This window comes from Equus przewalskii, chromosome 29 (assembly GCF_037783145.1).
Source record: "Equus przewalskii isolate Varuska chromosome 29, EquPr2, whole genome shotgun sequence".
In the NCBI taxonomy this organism is placed as follows: domain Eukaryota; kingdom Metazoa; phylum Chordata; class Mammalia; order Perissodactyla; family Equidae; genus Equus; species Equus przewalskii.
The window spans coordinates 35,630,710-35,654,754 of record NC_091859.1 but is presented as its reverse complement, the minus strand read 5'-3'; the positions used below and the strand labels follow the sequence as shown (position 1 = coordinate 35,654,754).

General features: G+C 60.1%; 3 protein-coding genes and 1 long non-coding RNA gene across 4 annotated transcripts; 1 reads left to right on the top strand and 3 right to left on the bottom strand.

Moving 5' to 3' along the window:
- Nucleotides 1–2,763: 2,763 nt before the first annotated feature.
- On the top strand, nt 2,764–4,923 carry LOC139080188 (uncharacterized). Its single transcript, XR_011534472.1, has 2 exons — nt 2,764–3,877; nt 4,526–4,923. It is a non-coding gene; the product is annotated as an uncharacterized lncRNA (long non-coding RNA).
- Nucleotides 4,924–5,351: 428 nt separating this feature from the next.
- On the bottom strand, nt 5,352–8,520 carry GALR3 (galanin receptor 3). Its single transcript, XM_070599476.1, has 3 exons — nt 8,149–8,520; nt 6,836–7,213; nt 5,352–6,147 (listed from the first exon to the last, which is right to left on the bottom strand). The coding sequence occupies exons 2-3, from the start codon at nt 7,192–7,194 to the stop codon at nt 5,367–5,369; spliced, it is 1,140 nt and encodes a 379-aa protein (XP_070455577.1). The 5' UTR covers nt 7,195–7,213; nt 8,149–8,520; the 3' UTR covers nt 5,352–5,366.
- A 3,242-nt stretch (nt 8,521–11,762) lies between these two features.
- Nucleotides 11,763–18,400, bottom strand: GCAT (glycine C-acetyltransferase). The gene is made up of 9 exons (XM_008511755.2): nt 17,717–18,400; nt 16,161–16,291; nt 14,804–14,905; nt 14,188–14,334; nt 13,521–13,675; nt 13,306–13,388; nt 12,932–13,103; nt 12,360–12,481; nt 11,763–12,082 (listed from the first exon to the last, which is right to left on the bottom strand). The coding sequence occupies exons 1-9, from the start codon at nt 18,183–18,185 to the stop codon at nt 11,931–11,933; spliced, it is 1,533 nt and encodes a 510-aa protein (XP_008509977.2). The 5' UTR covers nt 18,186–18,400; the 3' UTR covers nt 11,763–11,930.
- Nucleotides 18,401–18,422: 22 nt separating this feature from the next.
- Nucleotides 18,423–20,781, bottom strand: H1-0 (H1.0 linker histone). The gene has a single exon (XM_070600426.1). The coding sequence runs from the start codon at nt 20,610–20,612 to the stop codon at nt 19,740–19,742; it is 873 nt and encodes a 290-aa protein (XP_070456527.1). The 5' UTR covers nt 20,613–20,781; the 3' UTR covers nt 18,423–19,739.
- Nucleotides 20,782–24,045: the final 3,264 nt, after the last annotated feature.

Here is a 24,045-nt window from a genome sequence, read left to right as displayed (position 1 = left end):
CCTCTGGGTGTTTTCTGGGTTTCTCTCCCCACCAGGGCTGCCTGCTCCCCAGACTGCTTGAGACGCTGAGCCCAAGCCAGAGGTAGGAGGTCAGGAAGCTGGACTGAGGCCCGGGGAATCCCAGCAGAGACCCTTGCTCCCCCCGCTGTGGGGCCCAAAGCCCTGCTGCAAACTCTCGAGCCAACCCGAGGCCTCCGTGCCTGCAGGGAGGTACTGTCAGCTCACCTCACGGATGAGCAAATGAGCTCAGAGCAGCAAAGGAGTCTTGCCTGAAGCCCTAGACCAGGGATCAGAGTGTTTGTTCTCTTGTCACTGGGACTGGCCCATGCCAGCCTGGTGACTTTCTCCCGCTTTGGAAGGCCAGGAGGATAGCACGTGTTATAGAAGCCTCTGGTGGTCAGCACGCCCAGAGCGGCAGAGGTGGGCAAGCGGCACCTCAGCTGGATTGTGAGGGTTTGGATGGAGACAAGGATCTGCCTAGGAGAGAGCCCTTGAAACATGGCAGCAGCGGTGAGCAACCCGAGGCACTCTGCCTCCAAGGGGAGCTGGCTCAGACGGCTCAGTTACACAGTCACTGAGGCACAGAGGTCAGAGCCGTGAAGTGCAGGAGCCAGGATTCACACCCAACAGTGTGGTCAAAGTCCATGCCTTGACCCCTGCACTGTGCCACCTCTCTGAGTTGACCTGGCAGGTCCACCAGATGCCCAGGCCTCTACCCTCCCCAGCACCACGGCCATCCAGAGCACCCCAGGTGCTCCAAGCTGGCAGCCTTGTCCCTCAACCTCCCTCACCACCCTTCCTCCTGCTTCAGTCTCGGCCACAGAGCCTGGGCCACTAAAACAACCTGGCACCAAGCAGATGCCTCAATAAATCAGGGTCTTGTTCTCTTAAACCAGAAACAATTCCACCCCTGCACAGCCTGGGCCTCTGGCCTCATGCCATCTTGGAGCCAGCCAGCAGCTCACAAATGAGCCCTGCAGCCGGCTGAGGGGCTGATGTTCATTAATAGGAAACCTCAAGGTGGTTAATTGGGATTGATGGCCCCAGGTGCACAGCTGGGAGTTGATGGATGACGCTGTGCCTGCCAGCCTTAGGCAGGGAGAGGGCTCAGTTAATGTGGCCGTGCCAGGCCCCCACCTCGCCCACCCTCCCCAGGGCTGAGTTTCTACAAAGGGCAGGGGGATAGGGGGTCACCTTCGCACATTCAACTTCCCTCCTCCCCTTCCACCAACTCCTTCCTGCCTCTTCTCCCTAAAGACCGTGGAACCGAAAGAGCCCAGCTCTGTTTTGGGCTAGCTCTGTGATCTTGGACAAGTTCCTTAATCTCTCTGTGCCTCAGTTTCTCCATCTTCAAACTCTAAAGCAGATGAGACACACGTTCCAGGGCCAAGCACAAGGCCTGAAACACAGGAGGGGGCTCCACCATGTCCCCTAGGCCCGCTCAGTCTCAACATGTTCCAACCGAGCTCAACACTTCCCCCCAAACCTGACCCCCTTCATCCCCCCTGCCACCCTCAACAGCCCAAGCCAGAAGTCCAGGATGTCATCTGGGACACCCCTCTCCTCCTCCCTAACGTTTAATCGAGTCCCAACAATTGTATTTCCCAAATGGTTGTCCCGTCTGTCCACATCTCCCCACCCACTGTCAACGTCTTAGACATTTTCATCTCTCTGGAGTCTCACGCCATCCGCCTGCCTGCTCTCCCAGCCCCGGCCTCACTCTGCTCTCCCTCCCCAGGGGAGCCTGCCTTGCAGACAGGAAGAGCTCCCTAAAGAGGACATCTGGTCAGGTCACCTTTTTGTTTGAAACCTTTCAGTGGCTCCCCATTGCCCTCAGGTCGAAGCACAGCCTCAGTTTCAGACAAGACTTACAGAATCCTTTGCAACTGCCTCCCACCTCTCCCACCTCACTTCCTGCTGGGGCTCCTGTGTCCCCTGTCCCAGGTGCACCATGCTGTGCCTTTCTGCAGGTGGCCTGTGTACACGTTCTCCCATCTCTCCCGTCCCCATCTGCCCTGATTAACTCCCACTTCAGGACTTGGCTCGGACGCCAGCTCCCCCAGGAAGTCTTCTCTGCCTCCCCAAGCTGGGTTGGGGCCTTCCTCTGGGCTGCCACAGTCCCCTGTGCTGCTGTCTGTCTTTCCTGCAGGAGAACCCTGTATCTAGGAGGTGCTCAGACATGAATGCTGCAGGCTCGTCCCTAAGAGCTTTGCACAAATAGGAGGGTGAGAGGGCTGCAGAATTCAAACACCCCTCCAACGGAGAGGGGCTCCTTCCCGGGACCCCGAGGCTGCCCCAAGCCCAGCCTGAGACCTTGCAGGGGGCTCAGGTTGAGTGGGTTCTCCTGGGTCCCGTGGCAGCGACCAGGGCTCATTCAGCCTCTACTCCAGCGCCTGTTGCCTGCCTCTGGCCCTACAGGCCTCACAGCTCTCCTGTAACCAAAGTATCACGGCCATGTGCCCTTGCAGGCATTTCATTAGCCCCTGCCGCAGACCCAGGGGGCTTGGGGGCCAAGCTCAAGCCCAGCAGCAGGCGATCAATCCTCCTGCCAAATCCACAGCGAGAATAATTCCCCAGCCCTAGGCCAGGCCCTTGGTGGTGGCTTTCATGGCCAAGGGCTCACAGAGCAGCCTCTGGATTGGGCTCCTCATTGCCGGCCTGGCATCTCCAACACAGCAACCCTGGGGGCTTTGTGACTACACAGCTGCTGGGGCCCCTCCACTTCTGAAAACCTCCAGTGGCACCCCCGCCAGCCTGAAGGCTGACATTCCTGCTCTCCAGCTGGCCCAGGGGCGCAGGTCTCACTGCAGGCGCCCTCCTGGCCTCCCCAGACCCACCCCCCGACCCCACTTCGGCCGCACGAGACCACTGACTGCCCCCTCCCGTACCCTGCCTTGGCACAGGTGGATGTTCCACCTGGCAAGCTCCTCCTACCTTTTTCTAGGAAAATGCATATTAAATGTCACTTCCTCTGGGCTTCCCGCTTGGATTGCCCAGGAAAGCAGGAGTTCCCCCTCAGGGCCCTTTCAGAACTGTGCGTTTTCTCTGTCAGGGCCCCGTCACACGCTGCTGTCCTTTCGTCTGTTGGTAGTTGGCTCTCCAGCTGGAATGAGCACTCCTGGAAGGCAGGGCCCAGGTCAGAATCATGCCGTCTCTGTCTTCCCCTCAAGGCCTAACTTAGGGCAGGTACTCCAATGTTTGGGGATAGAGGAAAGAAGGAAGGAAGGGTCATGTCATTCCTTCGCTGGCTGTGGAACCAAATACCTGCTGTGCCTGCTCAGGGCCAGGCTGCACGTTCCTCCATTAGCTGGGGCCCTTGGGCTTCTTTATCTGGCTCCCATGGGCCAGAGAGACCTGCTTCAGAAGCAGGAGGCCTCAGAGGCCAGCCAGGGGCCTGGACTGTATAACTGTCCCTCTGCCAGTTGAGCAGAGACCCAGACCACTGTGGAGGGCTTCCACCAACCAAGCCCCTGCCCCAGGCCCGGGTTTCAAGCAGGTTCAAACTCTGGCTCTGCCACTCCCTGGCTGGGTGGTCTTGTCTCCTGCCTGTCCTAGAAGGCTATTCCCAGTCGGTCATCTGTCCGTGTCCACAGAGGTGACTGTGGAGGACAGCAACCCGGCTGGGTGGCTGGACTGACCACAGCAGGAGTCACCCGTGGAGATTCTGTTCCTTACCTCTCCTTTGCAGGCACTCAGCTCACCATCGCCGCGTAGCGAACCATGTCAGCTCCTCGGAGATGTTTCCCTGATGCTGCCTGGGCTGCCGGGAGAGCTAGCCCTCAGGCCGGGAGGATCCCAGCCCTCGCAAATTTCCCGCTCAGCTCTGGTCAAGCTACCTCACCTCCTGGAGCCTCAGTTTTTGCTTCTGCAAATGAAGGTAACATCGCTTGCTTGCCAGGGTTGGTGCGAGGCACAGATGATCCAGCGGCGGTGTGAGTGCTGGCCCCAGGAAGACAGAGGCCACGCTGGATGCTGTGGAAGGGGCACCCTCACACCTCCTGCCCTGCAAGCCACACTCCCACTCCTGAAGCCTGAGTCAGCTGTGCGACCTTGGCAGAGATGTGGGGAAAAGAGCATTGGACCAGGTGTCAGGCCCTCGTGCTGGGCCCTTGAAGCAGTCACTCCCCCAGCTGGGTCTCAGCCTTCCCCTGTAAAGGGTGACTGCCACTCTGACTCCGAGGTCTGTGGCAGGTGGCAGGCAGTGACAAGGACTCAGCACCTGCCTAATGTCAGGGAGGGGGTCTTCCCTGGGTGCCCAGCAGCCAGGAGGTGTGCTGGGGAGACACGGAGGCTGAGAGGTCTCAGGCCTTGGCCAGAGCGAATAAACATTGGCATGTGGTGAGGGAGGGAGGGAAGTGGGTAGGTCTGCAGCCATGGAGACTGATATCTTGGTTAACCAGGAGGTTTCCACAGCCACAGACTACCCAGCTGTAGGCAGGGACAGGGAGGGAGGGGCCACAAGGCAGCAGCTGCTGCTGGGGGCCAGCTGGGGCCTGAGTGTGGCTCATTTTCTCTCCTGACCCAGGAATGCCAAAAGGCTGAAGGAACAGTGCAAGAGTTTTGGGCCAGGCAATGGACCCAGGACCCACTGGCCTGAGCACCTGCACAGAACTCCGCGAGGGAGGGGACTGGAAGCCCTCTGAGGCTTCCCGGGCATCCAGGCGAGCGTAGGGAGCTGCAGGTTTGGGGAAGAGGGCTGATGCAGAATCAGGAAGAACCGAGAAAAACCTTGAAAACCATGGAAACTGAGAGCAGAGGCCCCGGAGGTGGGGAAGGAGGTTCCACTGAGCAGAAGACAGACAGACAGCAGTGGGTTTGAATCCAAACTCTGCCAAATACTAGCCATGTGGCCTTGGGCAAACCACTAAACCTCTCTGATTCTTGATTTCCACATCTATAAAATAAACTAATTCTATCTTGCAACACTGTTTCGATAATTAAACTGAGGAACGTAGCCCTGGACAAGATACATAGTAAGTACTTAATAAATATGTGCTATATTAGCTGCTAGTGTTCAATGACCCAGGACGGGGCCTGGAAAGGAGAAGAGGCTCGGTGAAGGGTGGTGGAGGAAGGCAGGGCCTGGCAGGTGCTGGCAAGTTGCAGAGATGGGCAGAGGGACTGCCCTCCTGCCACACCGGCTGTGGACACAGTCTGGGGCTGCCGAGCTAGGAGGCTCCGCTTGGCTGCGTTGACCCATTTTCACGGCCCAGGGGTGTCCAATGGGCTGGAGCCTCAGCTCAGGCCCTGCTCCTCAGAGGGCTCCTGGCGTTGGCCCCGTCCCTAGCCCCCATCCCTCGTAGCGTCCTGCCCTGGGGGAAGAGGAAAGACAGACGGACACCCAGCAGAGGGGAGGCGGACAAGGTTTATTCCGGTCCTCGGGCAGACAGGGCTCGTCCAGCCTCTCCGCCGCGGGCAGGCTCCCCCGCGGGCTGCCCGTCCCAGCCGCCGCCCGCCGGCAGCCTCCCGCGAGGCCAGGCGTCCCCGGGGCAGCCGGCAGGGCCCGAGGACGCCGGGCCGATGCGACGGAGGGCGCGGCGCGCGCCCGGTGGGCAGCGGGCGCGGTGGCGGCGGCGGCGGCCGCAGGGCCACAGGCGGCGGAAGCGCGCGCGGAAGTGGCGCGAGGCGAGCGCGTAGACGAGAGGGTTGAGGCAGGAGTTGGCGTAGGCGAGGCAGTGCGAGGCCAGGCGGCAGGCGTAGGTGGCCGGGCTGAAGGCGAAGCGGCCGTACCAGAAGCACAGGATGAGCGCGTGGTGCGGGCCCCAGCAGAGGGCGTAGAGCGCGGCCACCGCCAGCATGGCGCGCCCCGCGCGGCCCGTGGCTCTGCGCCGGGCCTCGGCCGCCGCCGCGCCCGCGGGGCCCACGGCCGCCCAGAGGAAGCGCAGCGTGCGCCCGTAGGCCAGGCTCACCACGGCCACGGGCAGCAGGTAGCCGGCGGCGAAGGTGGCCACGTCGAGGGCGCGGCGGCGCGCGTCCTCCCAGGCGGGCACGCAGAGCTCGAGCGCGCCGTAGCGCACCGTGCCGTAGTAGCTGAGGTAGGGCGCCGAGCAGAGCGCCGCCAGCAGCCAGACGAGGCCCACGGCGGCGCGGGCGTTGCGCGGGGTGCGCAGGGCCCGCGAGCGCAGCGGGTGCCGCACGGCCAGGTACCTGCGGGCGAGCGGGCGGGCGCGGGGTCAGCGCGGCGGCGGGCGGGCCCGCATCCGCGCCCCCATGCTCACGCTGCCCGGGGGAGCGGGGGCCCGGCGGCCTGGATTTCCGCGTCTGCACGGTACGGGCGATCGCGCGCCCGGCCTCACAGGCTGGGTGGGAACATGGAGGCAGTTAACACACAGCGCTTAGAGCCGCGCTTGGCACCTAGCAAGGCTGGGTCGGAGGCTCAGAGAGAAGTGACTTGCTCAAGGTCATCAGCTAGAGCGTGAGCCTGGATTTGACCCCAAGTTTCAAGCTGTGAAAGCAGCTATGAGCACAATCTGGGCCAGATGTGGGCGGTAATAAAATACCCGATGAATTAATTGTGTTCCTTTTGCCATTCATTTCACTTACAGGGCACCTACTATGTGCCAGGCTCTTTGCTGACACGCAAGACAGAGAGATGTCCTGGGGAAGCTGACACTGGAGTTGCGGGGAGGGCAGGATGGTCCCCTCAAGCATGCCCTGCAGGTGCCCAGACACTGTTCGGTGGGGACCAGAGAGCTGATCCTTCCCTCCCTCCCATCTCCCTTCTTGGTCCTTCATTCTCTCCTTCCTGTGGCCAATGGGAATCTGCTCAGATCTTCCCTCCCCAGCCAGACCCAGCCAGGCCCAGCCAGGCCCCGCCAAGCCCCGCACAGCACACCTGTCCACTGAGACGGCGGCCAGCGTGAAGCTGCTGGCGTACATGGTGAGGTAGATGAGCAGGTGCACGGCCTTACACACGAGGGCTCCAAAGAGCCAGGCGTCCAGTGTGTAGATGGCAGCCTGGAAAGGCACGCAGCACAGGATGAAGCAGAGGTCGGCCACCGCCAGGTTGAGGATGAATAGATCCGTAGTGCTGCCCGGCTCCTGCCAGGCACTCGGGCCGGGCTGCAGCAGCACCGCTAGCACCAGCCCGTTGCCCACTGTGCCCAGGAGGAAGATGAAGGCAAAGACCACAGGCACTGCCACAGCCCCCACACTCCCTGGGCTGTCCAGCGAAATGTTCTGGGCATCAGCCATCTCCCCATCAGATGGGCACCTGGGGAAGAGAAGCTGGAGTCCTCAGGCAGGAGCCCCCAGCTCTGGTCACTCGACCCAGGGGTCTAGCTCCCCAAGCCTGGGCCCCGCCAGGTCTCCTGGGCTGGAAGTTCGTGGGGGATGGGGGTGGGAGTGGGGGAACAGAGCAGAAAGTCATTACTGAGCCCCACTGTGCAAGCTGCTAGCACAATCACATTGGTTTTGGGGGTGGGTTTCTCAGTTTCCTAGGGAACACCCCCCACAGCCCAGGGCGCACAGGGCTGATTAGGTAGTTGACAGATACCGCCAGGCAATGATGCATGTAAGACACAGGCAGAACAAGCTGAGGACACGGCGGATGGAGGAGGGGCAGCTCCAATCCCAGGAGCTGGTATATTTTCCGAGTGGGATCTGAAGCTCAAGGAAGACTCTCGGACATGGGTCATGGACTTCCATCTGGCTATAAGTTGTAGCCTCAGGTGACACCCTTGAGTCATTGGAGAGTCCAGTCTACTGAAAGCCCCACAGTGGCACAGCTGGGAAGACCATGTAGGTCACTGCCCCTTTTTTGCACACAAGGAAATCGAGGCTCAGAGAGGGGACGTGGGAGGCTAATACCACACTCTCGCAGATCTAGGTCTAATGCCACCCTGGTACCCTGATTCCCAGGCTGGAGCGCTCATCTGAGAGCCTGTAACAGGTGGTGCCTCTGAGAACCTGCATGTGTGTGCGTGCATTTGTGCAAGCTGTGCCCACTCTCACTCCTGCCCCACCCCAGAGCCCACATCGGCTACTACCTGTGGATCCCCCCGCATGCCCAGGACCTCTGGGGTGGTGGGACAAATTCAAGGCAAGGGGGACCAAGCAGGGAGGAGGGAAGGAAGGTGCTGTCTGCCCCCCCGCCCCCAGCACCCAGCATGCAGCAGACCCCCGAAACCCAGGATGGGCAACACCCACCTCAACCCTGGGCACTGGGCCCCTGCTCGATCCTGGGTGACCCGGCCAGGCTGAGGCTGCCTCCTGGCTCAGTGGCTGTCCCTTGGAGCCTCCCTGCAGGTACAGGTCTGCCTCCTACTTCTCCCTCTTCTCCTTTAAGGTCCCTTCTCTGCTGAGCCGGACTTGGGCACTCCCTCCCCAGGAGCCTCTGGACACCTCCCCGTCAGTCCCTAATTTCCCCCAGGAGGCATGCTCTTCTGCCTGGCTCTTCTCGGCCTCTCTGCGTTGCTTCTCTCTCTTTCTGCAGTGAGTAACCCATTGATCTCGCTCGCTGAGCTTCGCTTTGTAGTTAACCCCTCCGTACCCAGGGCTCAGCCCGTTCCTGGCGCTGCCTCCTGTGGCCCCGCCTGATGACTCCGCCCCCCATCCTCTCCCCTCCCTGCTTGAAGCAGGGCTCCCATCTAAGCTCAGAAAGGATTCCTAGTCTTGAGCAGGGTGTCCTAGGCTAGGAAACCAGAATGAGTCCCTTTTCTACAGACTTCAGAGGAGACTCCTCCTCTGGGGCCTGAGAATCCGGAGGCCCATCAGCTTCCCTGTTTGTTCCAGGAGTCCAGTCTGGCTGGAGAATAGAGGGTTTACGTGCCATCCAGAGTCTGGCTTTAGCCAGAGCGCAATGGGGAGCTAGTGAAAGTTCTTGAGGAGAGACATGACCTTTCCATTTATTTTGTAAGAAGTTTATTATGGCCTGGGGTGAAAAAGCGTGGGGGGGTGGTTTAACGAGTGACCTGTTAGGAGCCTCTTGTCCAGGTAACAACCAAAGAGGTTACCAGTTCTTGGTGAATGGCTGTGTGACTCAGTTATGCAGTTCTTGGAGGAGTGAGCCACATGGCCAATTGCTTCCAGAGGGTTAGAGAGGTCAGCATGGGGTTGGGGGGAGTGGGGGAGGAAGGTACATTAGATTTAGCAAAAAGGAGGTTGTTGGTAAACTGGACAAGTGTAGTGGGGCAGAAGGCCGTCTGCAATGAGTTAAAGGAGAGACGAGGCGGGAAGGACTCTTTCCACTCTTTTTGTGTGGAGTCTTTCTAGAAGCCAGGAGAGTGGGGGAATGTAAAGGGGAGTCTGTGAGAAGGGAGAGAAAATAGCCTGGGGGAACGTGAGGAAGCCAGGAGAACTTCCCAACTAGCTCCTCAAAGGCCCCGGCATTTCCCCCAGCGCTCAGAGGGGCTTCTCCAGATCTGACCCGCTCATCCCAGACACAGAGCGTCCCGCAATTCTTGGCAGCAGAAGACTCACTGAATTGCAGATATTAGGAATCACACCAGACTCTGCTAAGGCAAACTAGAGCTAACAGAACGGAATTAAGGAAGCAGAGTTGTAGACCAAAGGGCAGAACCGTAGGATTCCACGCTCAGTGTGCCAGGATTTCAGAATCACTGAGTGAGAGGCCCACAACCGTGTTGTGCGAAAGTAATGCACTAGACTCCCAGAAGCCTGGAGACACGAATGTGGCACGCCTGGACCCTGAAGCCCCTGAGATCCCTGACACTGTCCTCCCTCCCCCTGGGAGTCCCCAGCCCCCAAGGACCCTCCCCATCAGGGCTGGGCTCTGGATGGGCTGTGGCAGGACCGGCAAGGAGCTCCCAGGAGCCGCAAGGCTGAACGGCTGACATGATGGCAGAGATGGAGGGAAGGTCGGAGCTCTGCTGAAGGGCAGGCATGACCCCTGGTGCCACCTCTCCCTCTTGCTCCAACTGCTGCTCCTGGCGGCCTTGAACCTGGCGCCTGATGCAGAGGACGTGGACAGTGTGTCCTGGGAGCGTCCCCGGAACCCCGGGCCCCACAGGATGCAGAAGTGCAGCTGATCCACAGTCGGCCCTCGGGCCCTGCGCAGCCCTCCAGCCCGTCGCAGGCGTCCGGCGACTACCATAGGCGCCCAGGCCGAAGGACATGGGCCCAGGCCGAAGCACTGCTGCGCCTGCTGGCGCCTTCTATGACCCCTTCTGGATGGCGGCAGACTGGGCCGGCGCAGCTCCGCACACTGAGCGGCGAGCTGGCCCAGGGCCCGCAGCAAGCTGGTCTGGGATGTCGCTGCGCTGCTGCTGCCCACGCTGTGCCCAGGGGAGCGCAGCGCCAACCAACGGCGTCCCCTGGGAGCTGCAGGAGGCGGCGGCGCACACTCTCAGCCGCTGGCTGGTGGACCTGGGTCTTGTGGCCTGGCCCCGCTGGGTACGCCGCACAGGCTGCCTCGCGTCACTCTGCGGCTGCTCGTCACCGCCCAGTGTGACCTGCTGGCCTGCGCAGACCACACACATCAAGCTGCTGGTTGGGTCTGGAGCTGCCGCCAGGCCTTGTGCACTCCCTGCTGCAGCAGTGTGCCAGGTGCCGTACCCCGTGGTGGCGGCATGCAAGTGCTCATGCGGCTCATGTGGCCACAGCAGCCCCCTTCCCCAAGCCGCATCCCCCAGCTCCTGGACCCCAACCTCAAGCTCCTCTGGATCACAGGCTAGGATTCCCAGAACCACAGAGTTAAGATCCTGCAGGACTGGGCCAGAGCTGGCCCAGATCGTCCACCCCTAGACGTCCAGGCTAAGGGGAGGGCTGGGGGTGTGGGGCGCCAGGGACACTGTCCTAGTTCCCCGTTGTTAATGAAGAAGGGCCTTTTCATCCTCCCTGCACTACCTCCAGCAAATTACAAGCTTCCCAAGGCCACACCACTTAAGAGGCTTTAGCAGCGGTGACTCAGAACCCATGCCCCACCCCCACCAGGTGTCCATCAGGCTGCGCGGGGAGGGCAGGGGAGAGAGGAAGACCAGGAGCAGCGACTGTGGGAGGGGCGTTGGCATCTCCAGGAGGGGAGTAGCGAGCCGTTGTGGGAAGCAAGGGTGGATGGGGCCTTGACAGCAGCAAGTGGGCCCTCCCGGCCTTGTCCGCGGGGCCGAGTCCAAAGCCTGGGGTCTGGAGAGGGCGGGGCGAACCCGCGGCGGAGCGGCGGGAGCCTGAGCTCGCTGCGCCCCCTGGCGGCTGGCCATCAGGCTAGCGGGCCTTGGGATGAGCCAGACGGAAAAGCCCGCGATGATAATGTAACATCCATTCTTGGTACAGGGGAAGGAAACTGAGGCACACAGAGGGGATGGGGCCTGCCTGAGGCCATAGAGTCAGGGACAAAATGGGCCAGAATACCGGCTCCAGACTGTCAGGGGCCTCTCCAGCAGTGACCCACACTCTTTCCCTTGCGGCCTGACTCCTCCGTCTCTCCAAACATGGGTTTGGGCACCCAGCCTCCTCTTATCTGGGCAGCTGTAGGCCGGCCTTTGGACAGGGAGCAGAGGACAGGTGTTCACCAAGGCCAGACTCAAGGGGCTGTAGAGTAGGGTGGGGGTGGTGTGAGGAAGGGCCTGCAGAGCTGGTGCTCAGCTGCCCTCCACAGCGGCACAGAATCCAGCTGAACCCAATGATGGCCCCTGCCCATACTACCCCAGCTGCCTGGGTCCCCTCTTAATCTGGGGGAGGTGGTCAGCTCTGAGATCCACCATAGTCCTCAGGAGCCTGCCCTGAGCCCCAACTCCTGCCTGATTCCTCAACCAGTCACAGGACGGGGCCTGTCCGGGGGGAAGAAAGCAGACCAACACGTCACAGCCAGTTTCCACACTGTTGCCTCACACACAGCCACGAGCACAGGCCTGGCCCCAGCTTGAGTGCAGGACTTTGACAGGGCTCAGAGCCTCTGGCCTGCGCTGATGAAAGGCCCTCTTTGTCACTGTGGAGGGACGGGGCCCTTGGCTCTGCTTGTCAGTGCCCAGGGCTCAGGGCAGTGCCCCGTGCAGCCGCCCCACCTCCACGAAGGCCTCCACGCAGCGGTCGATGTCCTCCTCGCTGTGCACCGCTGAGATCTGTACCCGGATCCGGGCCTTGCCCTTGGGGACCACAGGGTAGCTGAACCCGATGACAAAGATGCCTGGGAGGGTAGAGAGGGCCAACCTGGGACTCACCAGAGCCAGACAGGCTTTGGGGGTGTGACATACAGCTTCTTTCCTGAAGACCACAGGAGGCAAGGGAGCTGCCCAAGGTCTCTCAGACTCGGGACTGCCCGTGGCCTGGGGTTTTCAAGCTTAGACAGACAGCTGGACTAAGAGGGGCAGTAGGGTCGGGGTCAGGGGCAGTATGCATAGTCTAGGGGTTCCCCTCTTTTCTCCCAGGACCCACAGCTGGTCCTCTTCTCCTGGGCCCCTCACCTCTCTTCAGCATGTCATCTGCCATGCAAGAGGCCAGCCGTGCGTCACCCAGCATCACAGGGCAGATGGGGTGATGGGCTCCCGAGATGGTGAAGCCAGCAGCCTCCATCTTACTGCGGAACCTGTGGGAACAAGCCAGGTGTCAGAGGCACCTGGGGGGCTGTGGAGAATTCACACCTACTCTTGATGGACATGTGAACCAAGATGTGTGCCCAAGTCTGCAGGAAGGACCGACAACGACAGAGATGCAGAGCCAGAGAGGCAGACGGGGAGCCAGGCAGACCAAAAAGGGAGACAGGAAGACAGGACTGCGCATGCGGAGGAGACACAGGGTCAATCGCAGAGAAATGCACCAGGAAGTGGAAAGAGGAGGTAGTGACAGAGAGAAGAGGGAGGTGGGCAAGCAGGCAGCCCTTGGAGGAGAGAGCTGAGTCCCAGTGCAGCCTGCTGGGGACGTGGTGTGGGCAGAAGCAGAACCTGAAGGCATTGAGCTATGGGCCTGGGCAGGCACACAGGGCAGGCCCTCACATCTCCCCCACTCCAGCCTGCCCCACCCCTGCCAGGGACCGCACCGCTGGGTCTTTGCTGCCATAGACTGCACAATGGCATTGCTCTCCATGAGCAGGTCCAGGGCCTTGGAGGCACAGCCAATGACGGCAGGTGGCAGGCTGTTGGAGAAGAGGTAGGGCCGGGCACGCTGCCGTAGCAGGGACACCAGGGGCCCAGGTCCTGTCGTGTAGCCCCCTGGGAACAAGGTCAGAGGTGGAGGTGGGGGTGAGGGTGGTGGTCAGAGGCCAGGAGCCTGAGCCTGCCCCCAGCCCCTCCTGAGAGTACAGTCCATGCCGCCCTCTCTCCACAGCCCCACGTCTCCCCTCCCCACCTTCCGAGACCCCTCCAGGGCCCTGCACGTGGATAAGGGATCCCAGGGATACAGCCCTGCAGGCACCTGATGCTCCGCCCAGTGCCTTCCCCAGCGTGGAGTTGATGATGGTGACCTGGTCCATCACACCCAGCAGCTCATCCGTGCCCCTGCAAGAGAAGCTGCCACTGCCACCACTGCGTGCCTGACTGCCCAGGGATCATGGGCTGGGCTGGGGGCTCCCACTTTCCCACCCACCCTTAGAAGCCCAACCCAAGGCCTAAGGTGTCAGGTGCTCCCACCGTCCAGTGGCCCCCAGGAAGCCAGTGGCATGGCATTCGTCCACGAAGACTAGGGCACCATATCGAGAGGCGAGGCGGCAGATCTCCTGCAGGGGTGCGATGTCCCCGTCCATGGAAAAGGCCCCATCAGTGGCCACTAGGCGCAGCCGATGCTTCTGTAGCGAAGACACGGAGAGGTGGTGGGGGTGTTATGAGTTGGGTCAAACCACCCGCCCTCTGTGCTGCTTGGGGCTCCAGGAGCTCACCTTGCCCAGCGCCCAGCACCGAGTCGGGCACATAGGCCCCACCGTGTCGGGGCTACAACACTCTCCCTTTACCCATCTCTTCCAGGGGGGTCTGGAGCCACACTCAGCCCTGGACCATGAGAAAGCCCTCAGTCTCCTCTCCCAGAGGGCGGGGTGAGGCCGGGCCAGTTCTAGCCATAGATCATCTTACTCTGTGCCTAGCAGGGGCCTGCCACACGTACAGTGCTTGCTAACGCTCAAGGCAGCATGGTGCAACGGAATGAAACTTTGGTCTGAGGGATCTGGGTTCAAATCTTGGCTGTTTCAAACTTTCAGGCTGTTTGTGAGTGAGGAGTTGGCCTCCCCGAGCCTCATTTCCTTCGCCGGGGGCAGGGCTGTGGGTTAGCCCAGGCCTTGCCCCTGGAACCCAAGCCTTGCCCCACCTGGGCCTCCTGCAGCTTGGCCTCCAGATTGGCCATGTCCAGGTGGCGGTAGCGGTACTTGTGGGCCTTGCACAGGCGGATGCCATCGATGATGGAGGCATGGTTCAGTTCGTCCGACAGGACCGCATCCTCCGGGGTCAGGAGGGCCTGGAGGAAGGCAGTGGGAGTGGAGCCATCCCCCATCCCCCTTGGGGTTGTCTCTCCCCCATGAATCCCCACAAGTCCAAATTTCCCTGCCAGCCAGGGGGTTCCTCTGGGCAGGGAGGGAAGGAACCCTCTGCCTCTCTCTGGGTCCCCAGAGCCCCAGGACCGGGCTGGACAAGTGTCCTGCTCTAGTGAGAGCTGATGAGGACACATCTGGTGAGTGCTTGGCCCCTGCCACCCCAAGCCTTCCAGGTGACGTAGGTTACCCCTCAAACGCCCAGGCAGCTGGCCTCCTTGCAAGCCCCAGGATGCCTCCTGGAGCACCTGCCTGGCCCAACCTTGACCTCCATAAGAAATGGGCACCGGAGCCTCTGGGCACAGTGCTGGTGTCCCGCCAGTTCTCCTAAGCGCCCACTCCCGAGGCTTCCACAGCCCAGCTGGCCTCACCAGCCCACCCCCGGCCCCCACACACCTCAAAGAGGCCAGCGTTCGCATCAAAACAGCTGGGATAGAGGATGGCGTCCTCCCGCTGATGGAATTGGGCTATCTTTGCTTCTAGATCCTTGTGGATGCTCTGAAGAAAGCAAGTGAAACAGGTGTTAATATCTGCAGGGCCGCATGGGACACGTCCTGGGGACAGAGGCTAGAGGGCCAGAAACAGACCCAGCCCAGAAAGCCAGCAGCCTTGGCCTCACTCTTCCTTCACCATAACGGTTCCCCCAGAGCCAACAGGCCTCTGGCAGATGGTTCTCAGTGAGCAATCAGGGGCTTGCTAGGTGTCCCTTCCTGCTTGTGTCTTCGTTTTGTAATGGGGGTCTGAGGGTGGACTTACGGGCTGACGGTGAAGATGTGCCTTTCTGATAACAAATTGATGCCTTTTTTGGTTGCTTAATGGCAAAGAAGAGGATTACATTAGTAACTCCAGGTTCATTTGGGCCTCAAATGCTTAGATTTGAAAGTTGTCCAATCTGGGTGAGGGTTTGGTTGGAAAGGGCTCTGAGTGCGAGTTAGGAGTACCACCCCTGACATTCATTCACTTTTCTGAGAGGACAGGTAATAATCATCACAAGGAGTCAGGAGCACAGGCTACCTGCATTCACATCCCACTGTGACAGGCTGTGTGCCTTTGGGCAAGTCACTTAACTTTTCTGGGCCTCAGTGTCCTCATCTCTATAACAGAGACAAGAATAGCACCTATCACTTAGGATTGTTACCAGGACTAATGAGTTAATATTTGTAATGTTCTTAAAATAGTACCTGGGACATAGTAAGCACGGTAAGTTTCATGTTTATATAAGTTTATTTTATAACATTTATAAAATAAAATAATAACATTTATCAAGCACTGCTACGTGACGGGCGCCGTTCTCAGCATTTCTATGTGTGCTAATTCTTCAATTTGGAGCCATCTTACTAAGGACTGTCATTCTCACTTTACCAACGAAGACACTGAGGCACGGAGAGTTTAAGACACTCGCCTTTGGTAACAGAAACAATAAACGGTGGTGCAGGGAACTGAGCTCAGGCAGAACAGCCCCAGAACCCTCCATCTCAATCCCTGCCTTCTATTCTTCCTTTCCCAAAGGGGAACAGGTGTGAGGAGCTCTGTTCTGCACGTGGGGAAATGGATGCTCAGAGAGGTTAAGTTTTTTGTCCAAGGCTTCACAGCAAAACAGAAGCCTGAACCCAGCCTTTCTAGAGGACAGCTCTGGGCCCTGGGTCGAGCTGAGCTGGCTAAACCAGCCCTGCTGACTGTGAGAAGCAGACAGCTGGGGTCAGCGCCCAATGCTGGGGACAACCTTTCAACCCGCACAACCCCCACTGTGTACCTGGGTCCCACAGATGAAGCGGACAGAGCTAAGGCCAGCTCCAAACTCCTCCAGGGCCTGCAGGCCTGCCTGGATCACCTCGGGGTGGCTGCTGAGCCCCAGGTAGTTGTTGGCACAGAAGTTAAGGATTCCTGAGATGGAGGAGAGGGGACAGACACAGCAGCTCAGGGCAAAGAAGGGCCTGGAAAGTGTCAGTGCCAGGCCCTGGGGACTCAGAGAGGAGATGAACCTGGATTCACCCTTGGGGAGGAGACAACCACACAGTGTGATCACCCTAGGGGGCACGGAATCCGCCACTACAAGAGACGGAGGGTCAGGAAGGGACTGAGTGGCGCCTTGAAGGAGAGGAGGTTTACATTCTGGCTTTCAATCACATCCCACCCCCGGAGGAACTCAGCCCTGCCTCACAGGCTTCTCCCGTCCCTGAAGACCACCAGCAACCCCTCGTCTGGGCCTTGGTTTCCCCCTGGGTAAAAGAAGAGCGCCGGGTCAGATGCCCACCGTGGTCCTCAAACTCCACACAGTTGACCTTGCCAACTGGTACAGAATCGAATGCCCAAAGGGGGTGCCTGACACCCCAACCACCGACTTATAAAGCTCCAAGTGAACACACCTGACCTGAGGAGGAAACTGAGGCCCGAAGAGGGCAAGGTTCACTCAGCCTGGGAGAGGCAAAAACAGGACGAGAAGCTGGGTTCCTAATTTCCCTGCTCCAAGTTTCCCCTGGAGGAAGGCAGGGATGTCCCGGGACCTCCATTTTACAAATGCCTACAACAGCACCAAGGACTCCAGGCATGTGTCCTGGGCAGAAGGCAGGAGCGGGGGCCTGTTTATAACCAGCACCCACCTGGGCCTGGCACAGACGAGACAGGCAGTGACCACCGGTTAGACTGAAACGAGGGAGGCCTGGCGGCCAATTCATGGGGTTCTGCAGCAGCCCTTGCACCCCTTGCTCACTGCGACTCTGGCGGGGAAGCTGGCCTCTCTGGCCAGTTAGCTGACCTTCCAGCTCCAACATACCAGAGAGCCTCAGCCAAAGTCCAGCTCTGCCTGCAGCTGCCTGAGGCCTTTGGGCAAACCACTCCACTCACATCTCTGAGCTGCAGCTCTCTGCCCGGGAAGTGGGATTAGCCAGCCCTACTTTGGAGGTCTGCACCAGGCCCCTGCAGCAGCGAGTAGAGGCCTGCACACAGCAGCAGCTCCAGAAACGCAGGGCTCCTTGCTGCTGCCTCTCCCACCCCTCATTGAAGTGCCATGATGGGAGCCAGCAGGTGTCTCTCTTTCTTTCTCACGTCTCACAGGCCTGGGTCTCAGTCCAGTCCTGCCCTCTGAGCCAAAAATGTGGTCAAGGGCAAATCACCTCCCTCGCTGGAAACGGGTTTAACCAGGTTAGAGTTAACACCGGGAAGCCATAGTCTGCCTGATGGACGGGAAAGGAGCCAGTGGCCAAGTGTGCAGGTGCGCCCACTGCCTGCAGGACCTCCACTCCAGCGCAAACCTCGGAACGGCCCTTCACCCCCCGGCCAGGTCCGACGACTCCCAGGAGGAGCAGTTACCTCCGGAGACGCCGTCCACGTGGATGCGCGGTCCTTGACGGGACGTGATGACTCGCTCGCTCTTCCAAGTGCGAGCCCCGCGGATTCCTTCCAGCTCCTCCTCCAGGATGCCACGCAGCTGGGCCAGCGCTGACTGCGCGCGGCGGCCGCGGGGGCCCCCGGAGAGCGCCGCGTGAAGGACGCGGCCAGCCCACATCGCGCCCAACTCTCTGCCCCGGGCCCAGGCGCACGGTGGCCGCGGCTGGTGACGTGCAGGGGGCCGGGCCGCGGCAGCCAACCGGAGCGAGAGGGGGCGTGTTAAAGGGGCAGGGGAGGCGGGCCCAGGCACCGGTGGGCGGGGCCTGGTGGGATCCGCAGAGGACCAAAGTGGACTGATTTGTAAATTGAGACTGGAGCGGTCCTCGAGGCGGGGAGGGGAGGCGACGGGGCGGAGGAAGGTGCGCCTGGGCCCAAACCACCAGACCCCCATCTCAATCCCAACCCCTGCCTTTCTGAAGGGGGTGCCCTCTGGACCCCAGAGGCGGGAGCCTAGAAGCAGGCTGAGGCTAACCTCCAGCCCTGAGGTTTCCCGGGTCAGTCGAGCTCTTAGAACGCTCCCCCATTCTCACGTGCAAACGCCCCCAGATTCCCCCCACTGCTCGGCCGCCCAACTGCTCCGCATTCTCCTCCTCCAGTCTTGGAAGTAAGGAAAAATACACCGCTCAAGTTTTTTTCCTTTTTCAATTTTATTTTAAAGTTTTAAAATTACAAAGACAGCAAATTCTTCCCGGCACAAATAACACTTGTTAAAAAAAAAAAGGGGGGGGGGATGACGCGCAATTGCGCGTTTTCCTATTTTATTAAAAATAAGAGAAAGACGACTGTACAGGTTTTTTCTCCCAGCTCCCGGGTGTGAAACTAAGTACTAGCCCTAGATATGTATATATACATATACACACGTACACAGACCTAGCTCTGTAAAACTACTTAGCAATTCAAAGTCGACTGCGGTATGTCTTACTGTCCACTCCCCGCCCACTACCCCTCCCCCATCTACAACTACTTAAAAAAGACTCCGAAGTAAAGAGGTCGGAAGGTTTGTAAGTGGCAGGTGGCTGGGCCGGACCCCACCAGTCTGCCAAGCCACCTCCTATACAGGAAAAAGGAACAAAAAGCCAGGGAAAAAGAAAAAAAAATCCTCCTAAGATACAATCCAATTGTGTGGAAAAACCCAAGTTTCAACAGGGCACACTGAGGCACTTGGCTGACTGACTCCCCACCCTTCCCCAAAGTTTCCACTCCGTTCACCATGAGACTTCCCCCAATCACAAAGACCCCCCAATAGCTGGTTCCTAACTGACTGAGAAAAGCCACCGCTTCTCGGGCCAGCTGTCACTTCTACCCCCTCCCCTTCCTTAGGACAATAGGGAGGCCACAGGGGCAGACTAACAGAAGTGAGGAGACTGGATTTGGACCCCCCACTGCTCACCACTGGGAGGTGGAAGTCAGCCCAGAGAGAGATTTTTCCATCTCCCTCCTGTGCCACCCAGCGGCTGCCACTCCTCTCCTCTCCTCCCCATCAGGGTCCTGAAACTCACAAGGGGTGCTCAACTCAAAGCAAGCTCGCTGGCCTTAAAGATACTCCTACAAGCCTTAGGATTCCCAGGCTCCCTCTCATCTAGCCAGAACAAGTTGCTTTGCCCGTTCTCCTCCCCCTTTTACCTTCCTAGCGACCAAACCATCCAACTAAACAAAACACACACGCCCCCAAATCCCTAACCCCACAAGTAGGTTAATAACAAATTAACAAAACAAAACATAAGTACATTCTCATCATGACACAGATGAGATCGGTTGTTGCTGTCCTTGCGTGACTGGTTAAGGAAAAATGAATTATTTCCTAATTTCTGAAGAGTCCAAATTGTCTCTTAAAAAGTCAGAACAGAAAGGGCCAAAGGGTTGCAGATGAGGATCAAGAGAGAAGGAGAACAGTATTTACAGAAAATAGGAGACAGGCAGGAGTGTCCAAAGAAAAGCCTCATTGTCACTTCTTCTTGCCGGCCCTCTTGGCACTGGACTTGGCTTTGGGCTTCACTGGTTTCGCCTTCTTGGGTTTGGAGGCCTTGACTGGCTTGGCTTTGACAGTCTTGGGTTTTTTGGTTTTCTTGGGCGTGGCAGCCAGCTTCTTCTTGGTCTTCTTGACTGGGGCAGCTTTGGGCTTCTTGCTCGGGGCTTTAGAGGCAGCCTTCTTCGGCTTGGCTACCTTCTTTGGCGTAGCCACCTTCTTGACTTCCTTCTTTGTCTTCTTGAAGGCCACTGACCTCTTGGGCTCGTCGCTCTTGGCCAGCCGGAAGGAGCCCGAGGCGCCCACCCCTTTGGTCTGCTTGAGGACTCCGGTAGTGACCAGGCGCTTGATGGACAGCTTGATCTGCGAGTCGGCGTTTTCACCCACCTTGTAGTGGCTCTTGATGTACTTCTGGATGGACTGGCGCGAGGAGCCAGCGCGGTTCTTCTCCGCCTGAATGGCAGCCACGATCATGTCTGAATACTTGGGGTGGTCCGTGGACTTCTTGGAGGCCTTGGCCCGCTTGGGCTTGGCCGCGGGGGTGGACGTGGAGTTCTCGGTCATGGTGGCCTGCCCACTCCTGCTGTGGAAGGTGCCTTCCGAAGGGCCAGCCCTCGTCGCAGGCCGAGGAAAGCCCGCCTCGGGATCTGCTCTCGCGCCCCTGACGCCCAGGCCAGCGCGCAGCGCGGCTCGCGGGGACCCGGCTCGGGTCGCGGGAGGACTCGCCGGGCCGGCGCTGCGTGGCCCAGCCCCGCCGCTCCGTCGGTGGCTCCCGGCGCCGGGCTCTGCCTCCGCCTCCGCCTCCTCTGCCTCCCTTTTCCCAGCTCCGCGTCTGGCGCTCGGGCGGCGCATCCGGGTATTTAGCGGCGGCGGGCGGACCGCGGTGAGGACAGGGCTGCTGGCTGCCTGCTCCCGGCCCGGAATGGCGCCTCGCCGCCGCCATCTGTGTTTCTTCCGCCCAGCAAATCCGACCTTTCGCCCCGGCCCGAGCCCTCCCGCTCCCCGCCGCCGCCCGGGGCCGCTGCCCGGCTCCCTGGGCTCCCCCGCCGGCCGCCTCGCCGGCCCGGCCGCCGCCCCCCGCGCCCGCCACGCGCCCCAAACGGCGCCGAGGACCGCCGGGGCGCCGGCACATTTCCCCTTTGCGGGGGGCTGGCTCTGCGGGGCCGGGGCGCCCCGGTGCGGGAAACCCCCCGTAGCAAAGCTGCCCCCTGGGGCTACCGGGGACCCCGCTCCCGGCCCGCGGCGGGGCCCCCCAGCCCGGCGGAGCGGCCCGAAAGCGGCCGCAACTAACACACGCCGCCCCGAGCCGGGCGACTCCCAGCCGGGCCGAGCCGGGACAGGGGGGAGGGGTCGCTCCCCCGGGGTCCGGTCACCTCTCGGGGGTCATCCCGCCACCCGGCCCCCCGCACCTCAACCCTCTCTCTGTCCATGGGGCCCCCAAGCAAACTTTCCCTGGAAGAGTTGGAAGGGCACTTTCAAACTTTGTCCCTTCCCCCTCCTCTGTCGTCTCTCCCCCAGCGCGCCCCCTGACCTCTGCATCCAGAGTCTCTCCTGAGGCCAATCCCCCAATGCTGCCTGGGTCCCCTGAGGGGACGAGGAGGGGTCTCTTGAGTCGCCTCCTCCCCTCAAAGACCCCCGCGTCTCCCATGTATCCTAACCGGGAATTCATTTCTATACCTCCCTCAGCCTAGGAGTGTTGGGGTGTCAGAGGCAGAGCTCGCTGCCCCCACCCCTGAGGCCCATCCTGGGGGTCCAGTCCGCCTCCCAAAGCCCCTTGAAAGCAGTTGGGGGTGGGGGGAGGCAGAGCGGGCGGTGGTCCACAATGGAGGAGCTGCCCTAAATGCTAAAACAAGAGACTGTCCTGGGGGCCCCTGGGATGAGGAGAGGCCCTGAGTGCTTTGGGAACTTGGGAAAACCGGGCTCTAGGGGAGCGGTCGGGGAGGGGGTAGTGTTCCTCGGGTCCTGACTAATCCTCGAAAGTGTGCAGTTGTTCAGGGAGCCGTGGCCGGGACCACCGCCATTTTGCTGGGAGGATGCGATGTCTTTGTTAAAATGTACACATCTTCTCCTGTGCTGCCTGGCAGGTATAGAAGAGGCAAACAAGGGGCGCCACCGTCTACACGGAGTCTTGGGGGCTCTGAAGGGCTTTTGGGGCCCAGAGGCCAGCGGAAGGGACTCCAGAGTTCCTGGGACCCCTTGTCTGCCACAGACATCCTACTCACGTGCAGGGTCCCTCTTGGCAGGGGCCCCAGATTCTGGGATGCTGGTTCCCTGGGCCCCCTCCCACAACAAACCTGCTCTGTTCCCTAAGAAAGAGGCTCGTCACTCTTCAATTAAACAATACCCTGGGAGTGGGGCTTTACAGCTGGTCAAAATGATGAACGACATCTCTGGTAGGGTCCGGGAGCTGTTTGCAGACACTGGCTGTTGGGGAGGGGAGGGGGGGAAAGATTGGAGGGTTTAGATGGGGGGACAGGTCGCAGCTCGGGGGTGTCTGGGGGAGGGCTCCTATTGGACTTGGAAGTCTCTGAGGCCAGGGAAATTAATGGGTTTCCCCCCTACACCAAGGGATGGATTAATCCAAATGATTGGGAGGGGGAAGGGGAGGCCTGAGACTCGGTATCTGCATCGGACGCCTTCTCCCTGGGCTTATCTTGGTGGCACAGGCGGGGAAGAGAAGCAACGAAGGGCTAGGTTAGTTCAAAAGGTCAAGGTTCTTATTTGGATGCTATCAACTACCCTGAAGTTTCCTGATTTGAAAACACAACATTCTGGTGGGCTTGTTTTGGTTATTTGCAAAGCCAATTCTTCTGGTTCCCATTAAGATCTGGATGGGGAAATAGGTGTTATTTGCACACCCCTAGGTCCAAGATATTATTCCACCTCTCCCCCAGACATGTCATCCCCCCAGGTCCGTGCGTGTCTTAGAATAAGGACTGGATGAATCCAATGGCACGATGATGAAATAATTTTATTTACACAGCGCATCACAGTTTACAAAGCGCTCTCCACCCGTTTCTTGATCCTTTGCGCCTCCAGCCTGGGGAGGCAGGTTACGTGATCACATCCCCCATCACCTCATTCGGAAGGATGGATATGGGGGCGCACTGTGAGGTTCAGCTCCCGGCGCCCCCGGGCCTTCACTTAATTTTGTAGCTCTCACATCCCGTAACCGCCCCCCCCCCCCCCCCCAATCCTAGCGACCCGTAAATTTTCTCCTGGAGCTGAAGCCAGAAATGCAGGGAGGGGTCGCCTCAGGGTCGCAGGGGTTCCCGCCGGCCGACAATCCTGCTCCTGCGGGCGGCGAGCTTCACCGCCCCTCCCCCTGTTGGGGAGAATTGGAGGGGACCGGGAGGGGGTCCCGGGAGTCGGGCGCCCAGGCCGAGGCCGAGGGGGGCACGATGAGGGAGGGCTGCCTCCAGATTGGCTTGGCCTCCCCTCGCCTCGCCGACACTGCAGGGCCTGGGGTCTTCTGGACTCGGGCCGGACGCGCCCGGGCACCCCCGCAGGCAGCTCTCGGGTTCCCCCCCTAGCCCGAGCTCAGAGCAGTTTCCCGCCGGCAGACGGCGGAACTCCCCCCGCCCCTTTAACGCGAGCCCTTTAAAGACCCGGGAGCCGCAGGGCTGCGGGCAACTCCTCCTGGGAAATGTAGTCCCCGGCGCCCAGCCCCGCGCTGCGCCCGCCAGGACCCTCGCGACCCTCGAGCCGCTGGCCGCCCCGGGCGTGGGGAGGGGTCCGACCTCGGCTGTCCAGTCGCGCGAGGAGGCGCCGGGCCTCCCTGCTGTTTTCTCATCTGTCCAAAAGGGGCTCTTCCCACCTTTGGGGTCGCTGTGAGGGCGAAATGAAGTCCTGTATGGAAAAGTGTCAATGGCGTGAGAATACCAGCGCTCGTGTTTTCACGGATGCGCGCGCGTGCGTGTGCCAGCATTTATGAGCGCTTGACACACATCTCCATTTTTCAGACAGGAGCTCTAGAGAGGCTAAGAGCCTTGTCCAAGATGGGTCAACCTGAAGGAGGGTGACAGGCCGACAGACTCCCAAGCCAGTGACTTTCCCACTGCACCTCCTGTGGTCTCCAGAGACCTTGCAAGACACGCACTCATTCTGGACTTCGGAATGCTAAGATGTTCGCTTGATGTGTGTGTTGCACTGAGGTAGGCGCTGGGATCCAGCTGGAGCAAGACACAGGAGATCCCTGCCCTGTGGAGCTGACATTCTAGAGGAGAAGATAGATAAGCAACAGACTAAATAAAGTCAATTATATAGTATGTAGGGAAGCCATAAT